The sequence below is a fragment of the Coffea eugenioides genome, chromosome 6 (assembly GCF_003713205.1).
Source record: "Coffea eugenioides isolate CCC68of chromosome 6, Ceug_1.0, whole genome shotgun sequence".
Lineage (NCBI taxonomy): Eukaryota > Viridiplantae > Streptophyta > Magnoliopsida > Gentianales > Rubiaceae > Coffea > Coffea eugenioides.
In genome coordinates this window covers 1667197-1679606 of record NC_040040.1, presented here as the reverse complement: position 1 = coordinate 1679606, position 12410 = coordinate 1667197, and the positions used below count along the sequence as shown (strand labels likewise).

At 34.6% G+C, this 12410-nt stretch overlaps 1 protein-coding gene across 1 annotated transcript; it reads left to right on the top strand.

Annotated features, from left to right (window-relative positions):
* Nucleotides 1-10695: 10695 nt before the first annotated feature.
* On the top strand, nucleotides 10696-12244 carry LOC113776129 (CASP-like protein 4B1). Its single transcript, XM_027321219.1, has 3 exons — nucleotides 10696-11146; nucleotides 11270-11411; nucleotides 11826-12244. The coding sequence occupies exons 1-3, from the start codon at nucleotides 10875-10877 to the stop codon at nucleotides 12015-12017; spliced, it is 606 nt and encodes a 201-aa protein (XP_027177020.1). The 5' UTR covers nucleotides 10696-10874; the 3' UTR covers nucleotides 12018-12244.
* The last annotated feature ends 166 nt before the right edge of the window (nucleotides 12245-12410 follow it).

Genomic DNA, 12410 nt, shown 5'->3' with positions numbered 1-12410 from the left:
ACTTAGTAATCCTAAGTAAAAGAGCAAAATTAAATAGAAAACAACAAGGAAATAATGTCATTAATTTAAAAAATCAAGAATGGTACCATTTATGAAATTTAAATTATGAAATCACTAAATAAAAAACAAAATAGTACTAGCCTTTTAACGTGGACATTTTTTTTGAAATATTCATTTTTGATAAAAATAATGATAATAACAACGCCAATTCTACCAAAAATTTTTAAAAAAGTAACATTATAGTTTAAGGAAAAAATATAGAACATTCGACCCTAATTTGTATATATCTGACCCTGATTAGATTTGAATAAGAGTGCAAAACCCAGACATTAAGGATAACTTTTGGTATCATTAATTATTTTATGTATTCTTATTGTTGTCTTCATGTGTAAATATGTATTTGCTATGTTAAATATATATATATTGATTGTAGTGCTTGAGGATATTCTAGATATTATCAATTTTTCATTTCCATTTTTAGATACTAATAATTGCAACCATTGTAATCAATTTTCAATTTTATATTTTCATTATGATAGGTACAGTTAAATATATTCGGTCGCAGGAGTATGAATTTAGAGGTTGGGTATGGGGGGAGGAGGGAGGGAAGAAAATGGTGAGGAGTTGAAAAGTGACGAGAAAAGTTGAAGAAGAAATGTGGGTTACAAGGATGAGCGGAGAAAGGAGAGAAGAAGAAAATGGATTGTAGGGATATGACAGAGATGACAAAAAAAATAATAGAGAGAGTGGTACCATATAGAATATACAAAAGTCGTAGGAGGCATCTCATGACTAACTGGCAGATAAGAGAAGAAGGAAATGATGGTAATTTTTAATAATTTTGAGAACTCTAAAAACATATATTACATAGATTTTTTTAAAAATATACGTTAAAGTTTATGAAAAATGTTAATCTAAATGTAGTCAACAATTTTAGCGATACAAGACAGGAGAAACATTTTTTTTTCTAAAAATGGAAGAAAATAAATTGGTTATAACTTATTTTTTATGTTATAAGTTTTGATATATGAGTATAACATAATATATTTTGTCGGGTACTGATAAATTGATTTTTTCAAGAAAACTCTTCTCACGTTACCATCCAACCTAACTCTCTCCTTAAATATGTTAACAATTCCTCTATCATGTAAATCATTCTAAATTAAAATTTTTTCAACATGTTAAGCATACACTTCTTTAAAATTTTTAGTATATATATATATATATTATTCTGTACCACAATATATAAATATATACAATATTATTTTGATTTGCAATATAATCCCGTGCATAGCACGGGTCAAAATACTGGTATATATATATATATATACATACATATATATACACACACATATCTATTATTTTACCATTTATCACTGGTTTATTCTATTCCATTATTTTACCGTTACAATTTCAATTTAATCTATCCACTTGATTTCTCTTTTCTTTAATCACACACGCACACACACACATATATATATATATATATATATGAAAGTGTGTGCATGTGCATATGTGTGTGTGTATATATTTATGCATGTATGTATATAATCATATTACTAAATTTTGAATAATTTCCTGTCTTTCTAAAATTCAATACATTTATTATAATTTTTAATGAATCTAGCATTATCACTTTAGAGGATAAAAAATGCCTATGGAAATGCATGGAAGATTAACTAAATACTAGTCAAAAGTCCAATGGTCTATTTGGAAGGCTTGTTTTTACTAGACAAGTTTTTTTTTTTAATTTTTTCTACAAAAACTCTAAAAAATTACCTAAAATTTTTAAAAATACATATCTTAAAATATAAAAAAACACGTAAATTTTTTCTTTATCACATTTCTTCTTCTTCCTCATTTCTCACTTCAATCCACCATCGTCGGCTGCACTTTTGCCCATAGGGAAGGAGAGAAGGAATGGATGGAATAAGAGAATATGACAGAATGAGAGTGAAGGAAAAGAAGGAGGGGGAAAGGAAGAGAAAGAGAGTGTGTGTGTGCAGGAGGCTGGGTGGCATTGACAATGGTGATTGTAGCAGTAGCCGTGGCAAGAAGAGTGTGTAAGAGTCTTCTTTACTGTCAAATTTAGAATTAGAATTTTGTTTGGATGGAAAAAGTACGGGAAGAAGGGGAAGGATTAACAAAAAAAAAAAAAGAAAGTAGAGTTAAACTTTTTTTTTTTTTGGTCAAACTTTATTCAAATACCTAGTGCATCATCTTCCTCTGCTATTCGCCCTCCTCATCACGGTTCCTCAGCAACTTCGTTTTTCGGCGAGAGGACCAAAGAATTAGAGTAGTAGTATATCATATCGTCCAAAAGGGCTTTCACGATCTGGGTCCGGCAACTGAAAGTGAAAGATTGCAGGCATCCATGTTTAAAGCGTCTTTATTTGTGTCTTGACCTGGTGGAACCATAGCTTTATTGGCTTTTTTTTTTTGGGAGGTTGGAAAAACTTGCCAAGTTTTAGTTTTTTTTTTTGGAATTTTGATGTGCAGGCTCTAGTTCTAAAAAGCGAATGTTGGTTTCTCGCATGCTTCCAGTTCAGCAACTTCTTTGGTTGCAATTGAGTTTTTTTTGTTCAAGTTCAGGAAGAAATCCCATTTCACCAAGTGGATGACAGCTCTTTATGGACAAAAATGCCATTCGTATTTCGGCGTGTTTTTCACGTGGTCGTAGATTCTGTCGGTATTAACTGCTGAATTTGACAGAAGGTCTAATAATTTATACTTTGGATAGATCGAGGGCCAAAACTTTACTTTTAATTGTTTGAGGGCCAAAACTTTATCCGGCTAATAGTTTGAGGGCCACTGGGACTTTTTGCCCCTAGAATTTGTTTGGATGGAAAAAGTACGGGAAGAAGGGGAAGGATTAACCAAAAAAAAAAAAAGAAAGTAGAGTTAAATTTATTTTTTTTTTGTCAAACTTTATTCAAATACCTAAAAAGTACTTATCCAAACGGACCCCACTTTGACAAGGGGGCTGGAATTGTACTTTTATCCCAAATTCACCGGGGATGTTTCTAGATTGCCCATCATTAGTGGGGCTTCGTGCCTTTGGAGTCGGGGGTGCTGCCGGCCTTTTGATTTGTGAGTGCAAATTGACAGCTGGAATTTGCAAGCACCGGCTGACGCTGCTAAGGTGGCCACTAGTGTGCTGTTTGGGTCCCCGTTTTAATTAAACGTTCCCGACGGAAAAGGAAAAGATTACAGCACACCATTTGAGGCGTTGGAAAACGGACATGGCGTCTGCCGGGGCGAGAGGAAGGACCCTGAGAAAACACACAATTCTTTCGAGTCATTACCCAATTTTAACGCTTTAAGCCTGTCCATTTACGCGTACAAGGCAAGGAAAAGTGTATATTATGAGAAAAAAAAAAAAACAAATTAGAGTAAACAATAAATTAACATGCTCGTGTGATGATCTGGAGGTCATTGTACTTTTGTTTTACGAAGACAATATTGTAGCTGGTTGAGTTAGTTAAACAACCAAATCATGAGCTTCCCCACATATTCTTCTGAAAGAGATAACTTTGTAGCATTTGTTGTTGAATTAGGTGGGAAATGAAGTCATAGGCGGCATGTAGATTCAGGGCCAGCCTATCTGCTCCTTTCTTGTAGCTTTCCATTATTAGAATGTTTTCGGATCGTTTAATTGTCTTTCAATCGTTATTCTTTTTTAAGAAATAAAAGGGTTCCTCTTTTTTGTACCTTCTAAAAAAGAGGACTCTTAAAAAAAAAAAGCGGATTCCATCGATCTTGTTTGGGTTAACTACAAAAAAAAAAAGAAGAAGAAATATTGAAAATATTGTTTGGCTCAGGGAAGAAAAGGAAATTATTAGTGTTAATTACATTTTTGTCCATAATTTAAAAGTCTAATTTGTAAACAGATAGGCTTTTTACGAAATTTTATAATTGTCATTGAACTTGGTTTCCTTTCTTCCGTTTCTGCCTAAATTTATATAGAAAACAATTTGATAGAAAATACCTAGACTCCATCCCTCGTTTTCTTTTCTTATCCCTTTTTTCTCCTCCTCAAAAATCAATCTAAAAATAAAAGTCTTATCCGTCTGATTTTTTTTCCTTTTTTCCCTCCAAAATGAACAAAGCCTTTGAAAATATTATAATATATACGTAACGTACCAGTGTTTTAAAAGAAAAGGGCATTGGGCGAGGAGTTTTATGTCCGTTAAGGCAGAGCAAAAGCTCAACAAAATTTAAATTTTTAAATATATTAAAGAATAAAATATGCAATAATACTGTAAAATTACAATATTCATACATGTATGTATGTACATAATTTATTAATAAATAAAAAAATTTGATAAAATTAAGAAAAAATACTAAAAATATTATTATTGTTGTCTAACAAGTAAAATCATAACATAAACTCTAACCCCATACGTTAACCATTTAGAATCATGTTAGAAAAAAATAATTATGTTTTGAAAACAAAAATATAAGAAACAAAGTCATGGATGCTCTTGTTTTGTATTTTTTTTTTCAAATTATTTTCAAAAAAAAAATAAATGGAATCATTCTTCAAAACTATTAAGCAACAATAAGGATATGAAACAAAAATAAGGAAGATAAAATAATAAAATCAAAGTTTAAAATATATAAAAGAAAAGAACAAAAGGTCTTTAATGCCCAACGCCTGTACCCCGCCAGGCGTTTGGCCCATGTTTGCCCTAAAACGTGGGGTAAATGCCGATTAATACTTATGCCCCATTCAAATGTCCCAGAGTATTTAGGGCTCAACTCGCCCAAAAAATGTCTTTTAAAACAAAAGACATTTAGAACTATAGAATTATACAGTATATGTTTTCAAATCTCACCACAAATGTTTTGGTAAAAACAATTCATATGTTTTTGGTTTTGAATCCACGGTTTATAACCCTGAAAAAAAAAAATCCACGGTTTATACAAATATTTTATAACTTTGTAAATTGACAATTTCTCACGAGTTACGATGGAGATGGAGAAAACATAGGAGGCCAACAGCAAACTTTCTATTTCTTCCTGTAATCTTCCTTATTTTTTCGCTCTCACATTTGTGCTCAAGGGTGCACTGCTGCATGCTAGCGTAAGCTTCAGGACATGAATTTCTTGGATATGGCGGTTGTACCCAAAGAAAAAAAAAAAGAAAAGAAGTGGTTGCTTTCAAGTTACACGGTTCGACAGGCAAGTAGAAACTAGAAAGCGGAACGCAAAGGACCAATTCCGTTAAGAAAGCGCCAATCCTTGCTGAGGTTATGGACCCCACACCACTAACTATAAAACGAAAGAAAAATAGAAGAAAAGAATACTCTAGAAAAGTACAGTTGTCCATAAATAAACTACTAAAAACAAAAGAACCTTCAACAGCAGCTAAGAGTATGCTGCATTCAAAGTTTCTTTTTTTTTAAAAAATTTTTTTTTGGGGTGGGGTGGGAGTTGGGCATTAATTTCTCTATAGCAAAAATAAGTCGATTCTTGAGATAAAATTTTCCTAAAAAAAAAAAAGAAAAGAAAAAGAAAGAAGCGTTTGCAGGTGAATATCTCCATAGTCAGTAAAGTACAATACTAGTATGACTAAAAAAGCCAACGATTCTTTTCAAATTTTTTTTTTTTAAAAAAGAGAAAGGTTTTGAAATTTAGTGCCAGAAATGCGCAGCAAACGGCGGTCCAAAACTGTGCTTTTCAGCTTTTATTGATGCGCTTTTTCCACCGCGAAATGTTGACCCGTGATCTTAATTGGACCGTTATAAAGCAGCGTTGGGGGTCAACACAACTGTACAAGTACCTGCTGCTCGACAGCCGGTATGTATGATGTTCTTTTTCCTTTTTTTCTGGTCCCCTACCCCATATGATATCATATGGTCGGAAGGAGATTACAAAGCTTCTCCATTGCATTCCTCTCCACTCTGCCGTAGTACTAATAAGTATTCATGTATTGAACCACACCATCGAATCACACGAGTATATTACGCATATGAATTTAAGAAAAGCCATGGTATTGTGATAGAAAGTAAGATTGAAATCTTTGATCTCCAATCCTATTAAGATTTAAAGTCTTTAGTAGTAGCCCACGTTCCAAAGGACATTTGTTTATATACGTAGTAGCAATATAGTACTTCCATGTCAAAGTTGAGGTTGTCTTGAGTAGGATGCAAATGAGTCAAATCGAATTGAATTTTGGTCTAATCGAACTAAATCTTAATTTAATTTTATGAAACTCAGATCCGAGTTCGATCTCGATGAGCTCTCAATGTAAAGTTCGAATTAGAGTTTTTTATAAAAAAATTTAAAAAATTTATTTTATTTTAAAAAATGAATAAAATAATAATTTGTGTTAAGCAATAATAAAATATTTGGAATATACATGTAATTTGACTATCAAAATAAAAAAAAATGATAATCAAGTTAGCTCACGAGCTAACGAGGTAAATATCTTTGAATTCGAATTTGACTTAATAAGCTCGAGTTCGATGTTGATCGAGCTCGGAGTCGATCTGCTCACGAGCGGTTTGATTTATTTGCAACTTTAGTCTCGAGAGGAGTTCTCCACTCTTTTTAATTTTTATTTGTTAAAATATTAAACGCAATATCTACTCTCCAATACCACATTGTCGGTTTTTTTTTTATAAAAATTTGGGTAATAATTTACACATTGCGTGTTTAATTTTCTACCGTTTGCATTTTCATTAACTCTTGCTTCTTTAACAAATCAATTTAGCAGTATCAAAACTCTTTAGCTGAGGACAATTTTTGTCCTTTTTTCTCTTCCGTAGACTATTATTTTGACTGTGCTCGTGAATATATAACAGAATAAACCTCTCTGATAGCAGCAGTACTATGACGAAATAAAGACGCAAAAGTAGAAGACAGAAAATCCAACAAAGACCGAGAATAACTCGTAAAGTCATAAAAGAAGTAAGACTTATTAAAGAAGATGGGACCATCGAAGGATATATAACGAGTGTCTAGACATTCGAGTACATGAGAAACTTCTTACCTTGTATGAGTTTCTACCGATTAAAAAAAAATAATTCACGTTTGAATTCCTATATTTTAATCTAGTCTAATCTAGGGGGAGAGAGATTCGATGTGAGTAGAGATTCCATCAAATAAAACCAATGTAAATAGAGATTTTATCAAAAAAAATCAATTAAAACCGTCATATAGTGAGCCCTTGCCTCCCATGCCATCAAGACTTTAAATCTTTGGTGATGACCATCAAGTCTAATGTTTTCCCCCTTTTGCTGAGGTCTGGATAACTTGCATCCAATGTGTGTAAGTTTCATCTCGATTTTGATCTCCGACTTTTTCCCCTCTCTCTCTCTCTCTCTCCTCTTTGGTTATTTATTCATTTATTTGTTTTAGTGCACTTATAAATCATCAGGTCACTTAAAAAGAAGTATGGTATGCCCGATGCTTAGGGATGGCAATGGGGGCGGGGGGCTTTCGGGGGGGGGTGGGGCGGGGGCGGGGGGAATTTTTTCCCCCCGCTTAGAAACGGGGCGGGGGCGGGGGAGTATACCCCCGCCCCATCCCCCCGCAAAAAAAAAAAAAAAAAATATATATATATATAATTATATATAATATGTAAGTTAATTAGTTATAAACTTATGATAATGATATTATTAGTTAGATGTATTATATAATGTATATTAGTTTATGTAATATAATTGATATTATCAATTATATGAATAATTCTACATGTCTACTAATAGAATTTATTAATTAGTTATACTAAATTTACTAATACATTTATACTAAATTTCTAATTACACTTAATAGAATAACACTTTTTTCTCAAAAAAAAGCACAAACACAATAATGAATTAGTGATTGCATTTGTACTAAAAGTGAAAACTTGACTATTTTAGTTATATTTATTTCATCATATTGGATTGTATTCAAATAACTTATGTTTGATTGTTTTTATGAGTTTCAATTGTAAAATTACAATGAATAATAATTTGGTGATGTGTTGATATTTTAGTACTTGATTATTTATTAAAATTTAATTATAATAAAATTATATAATAAAATTTTATTAACCCCGCGGGGGCACCCGCGGGGGAAGCGGGGCAAGGCGGGGCGGGGGGAGCAGGAGGCGGGGGACGGGGCGGGGGACGGGGGGAACTAATAGGCAACGGGGCGGGGGACGGGGGGGGGGTCCCCGCCCCAACCCCGCCCCGTTGCCATCCCTACCGATGCTTGTCTGCATTAGGACTGAAATTGAATTTTAACAGACAACTTGTTGCGAGGGATCCACCTTTGAAGCAGGCCCAGGTACTTTGGGTTCAACCCGCCTTGGGCCCGGGCTGCACCACTAGCAAACTCTCGGATGTTCTCATGAAATCATAGTCACGTTGATGTCAACTTAAACTTCTTTTACCTTTAGTTTCGGCTATCGTGGTCCTTAAACACGATTTTTGAATCCAATTAAGTCCCTCTACGGCGATGCCACCAACCTTGGATCGATCACGTTCCTAATTTTTGCAGCTAAGCAAGGTCATTTTGAGAACTTCAAGTATGGGGCTATAATAAAACCAACTAAATTGCAAAATTAGTATGTCTATATGAATTTGATTTTTGGAGTATTTTTTTATAAAAAATTTTAAGGGTACTCCTAGAATTTTTTTTTAATTTAGTTTTCACCCCTCCCCCAACATCAATTGCTCACTAGCCCTCTCATCCCATCTTCGCCGCCTCCTCTCCTCTACCACTTTTTCCAAACCCCACCACCAACTACGTTGCCTCACTCCCCTAGCAAGATAGGTATCAGTAAAAGATTGTACTAAGTTCAACACCCAATTATTTATTTATTTATTTGGATTTGTCATAGCTGCATACTTGAAGTTCCCAAAACACCTACGTTCGACTAATAAATTAGAAGCACGGTCAATTTTAAGTAGTTTTGCCACCATAGAGGAAATTAATTGGACCTGAAAATTAAGTTTAACGATCACTTTGGTTAAAACCAAAATTTAGGGACTAATTCAATTTTAGTAAAAATGTTCATGGACGAATTTGACCGAGTGTGTTTAGGTAGGAGATTATGCTAAAATATAATTTAAAATAATTATTGTAACACTTTTATAATATGATATTTGTAAAATAAAAAGTAATTTAAATAAAAAATTAAATAATATTTAGAATAAAATTACTTCCTCCGTCCTAATTATTTAGTCATGTTTGGGGAATTCAATTTTTTAACAATAATGGTTTGAATGATAACATGCATATGATTTGAAAGAAGAGTTATATTGAAAAGATAGATTAAAAGAAACTTTGATTGTTTTAACATGACAAATATTTTAAAATAAAAAATATGACGCGCGACGGAAGAAATATCAATTAGAAGCCGGCTTGCCATATATGGAAACCAAGTAAGTAGATGTCTACCTCAAAAAACAAAGAAAGATAGCTTAAAGGCCTTAAATGCGGTCCCACTCGATAAGACAGCCCTGCCTTTGTAACAAGAAGACTAGAAGAGACCACAACCAGTCGCTGCTGGCCATTTGGGTCAGTTGTCATCACCATATTTGGTGATGCTATGCTGGAGGTGAGGGGTTCAACCCTGCCTCTCACAAATTTATCATAATATGTGGCTGGTCTTAGTTAACAATTTCCCTTTACCCCTTTCCTTAGATTAGCTGGTCTTAGTTGACTATCTCCCTTTACCCATTTCTCTAGATTAGGCTAAATTAGATTATAGGACATCTATTGTTACAGAAAAAAAAAAAAAAAAAACCACAACCAGTCAGGGCCCTGACAGCCTAAGACCACATCAACCGAAGCTCGTTGCGGTTTCACAACTTCCAGCCTTTCCAAGCCAATCATTACCTGCCGGTCCCTTCTCCAAGTGCAGCCAACGCCCTACCACTCTTTTAACTCCGTACGTGTTTCTTCTGCTAAAAAAATTGCAGATTCTCTTTCACGATCATGTAAAAATCAACCGCATGATAATTGTCATCACAGTGCCCCAAATTTATTCCTTACAAACATGGCGTGTGAATGGCTTGGCTTGCGGCACCGAATAAATTCCCCATGCCATGTATAATGACACTGTTGGTGTAATGCAGTAAACCTCCTAGAGTATCTCTTTGTTCCACTTTGCTCTCTTTCTTTTAATTTCAACATTTAACCCTCTTTAGTTTTAAATTCAATTCAAATTAATTCCTAGTTGTTCATCAATTAATCAAATAAGACATGTTCCAAATGAAAAAAATGGCCTTGGAGCCAATTCCACTTTGATCTACATCCTATACATATATATATATATATATATATATATAGATATATATATATATTGCCCTTTCTTCATTGTAATATGGCCCAAAAAGAAGTGGGCTGATTACAAATTTACAATTTTGGTAAGAGGGATAAGTTTACATTCAGCCAATTGACGGGAGACTAACAAAATGGATGCATTTTAACCAAAAGTTTTTTTAAAAAATATTTTTAAGGGGATAAGCATTTGCAATTAAAAGATAAGGGGTGCAAAGTAGGACAGAGAAAATACAAGGGGGGAAAAAAAGTAGGACAGGGACATGATTGCAATTTAGCCAAAATACATTATAATACACAGATTAATAAAGATGTGCAGAACAGCACCGAGATGCAATCAATTCAAAGCTGAGTTGTCAAGGAAATCCATAAGAGGGAGAATCCTTTTGTTTTTCTCGTTAGTCCAACGTCCATAAGAACTCCTCCTCGGTCCCGTCGTGGTTAAGGATCTTTCTCTTCATTATTCATCTTATAAGTAATCAAATTCTTCTAACTTTGTCAGCAATTCCCACCTTCCTGGTATCTGGGCTTTGTTCTTCTACAAGGCGCCCGGGTTGTGTATCTTCAAATTTACCGGAATTTGAAGAGGAACTATGCCGGATACCACCGACGGCCAGGAGAAACCCACGATCCCCACCCCCGCGATAGAAACTTCCGGGACGGGAGATGTGGAGAACCCCGCCCCTGCGGCGGTTGGCGCCGGGGTATCGAATATCATTGGACGGTGGAGGAGGGAGGATTTACGCAGGAAATTGTCCTTGGGACTGCGTGGTGTTGGGTTGGTTTGCTCATTGCTTTCTTTCATTATCATGGCTAGCAATCAGCATGGTGATGGCAAAAGTTTTGATGAATACGAAGAGTACAGGTAATAATGCCACTGGGGCATCTCAATCTCGAATCGTGGAAGAACTTGATCTCCTTTCTTCTGATGATGCATTATTCATTTTCGCGCAATTAAATCTCTGGAATGGTTTTGTTTTGGTTACAGGTATGTGTTGGCAATCGCAATTCTGTCATCCTTGTATACAGGATTACAGGTGTTTAGGCAGGTTCATGAACTGTCGACTGGAAGAGAAGCCTTCTCTTCGCGGCGCCAAAACGTGGCGATATACGATTTCTTTGGCGATCAGGTTGGTTTTTCTCGTTTTTAGGTCTTCGCAACAACTCTGGCGAATTATATTTGGAAATCCGTTAATTTAGTGCTAGATGTTCTCATATTGAAAGGGAATAGCTTTCATTCCAATCTTGTATTGGATTAAAAAAATTCACCATCGAAGCTATCATCTTAATCGATTTTACTTCCAACACGACAGCCGTGGGCTCTTCTCTTCAGAGGTCATGTTTTTCTCCCTCGTAGGATAGGCAATTGACTTGCCACTTTTGATTGCATTGGGCCTTTGAAAAAATCAGATAATACAGTATAATACACAGTTAAAGGAAAAGATTGGTGAGCTTAATTGCCTGTTTTGCTTTTAGCTGCTGCTACTCATGAGGCCGACCAAGTAGACTGTAATTTACACGGTTGCCAACTTTTGGAATTGCAGGTTGTCGCATACCTGCTCATATCAGCGGCATCATCTGCAGTACCTCTGACGGACCGTTTGAGAGAAAGTGCAGATAACATATTCACGGACTCTTCTGCTTCTGCAATCAGCATGGAGTTCTTGGCTTTCTTCGCTCTGGCCCTTTCTGCTCTCATCTCTGGATATAAACTTGCTAACCAAACCTACATCTGATCACACCTATTTTCTTGAAATGATTTCTTACAATTTCTATGGTTTCCTTTTGGCATTTTCTTTATACATGTCACATGTAAATCTATGTATAGGACAGAACAAGATTCATTTCATTGCAATATTCTCTCTTTCTAACTGCGTAGAAAAGAGTTACTACATTTTGCCAATGTACGGAGACTGCAAAGAGTAATTTGTGAAGTCAAATTTAGATTCATTTTTTGTGTTCATATCTGTTTTCTCTTTTGATTTGTCTGCATATTTGAATCGAAGATGTTGATTCAATGCTGATCCGACAGATTTGGAGCCTTTTACAAAGTCAGTCCTAAATCTTTTTTTTTTTTTTTAAAAAAAATTATGCAACTGGGAAGGGAAAAATTAAATGTTTTTAAATGT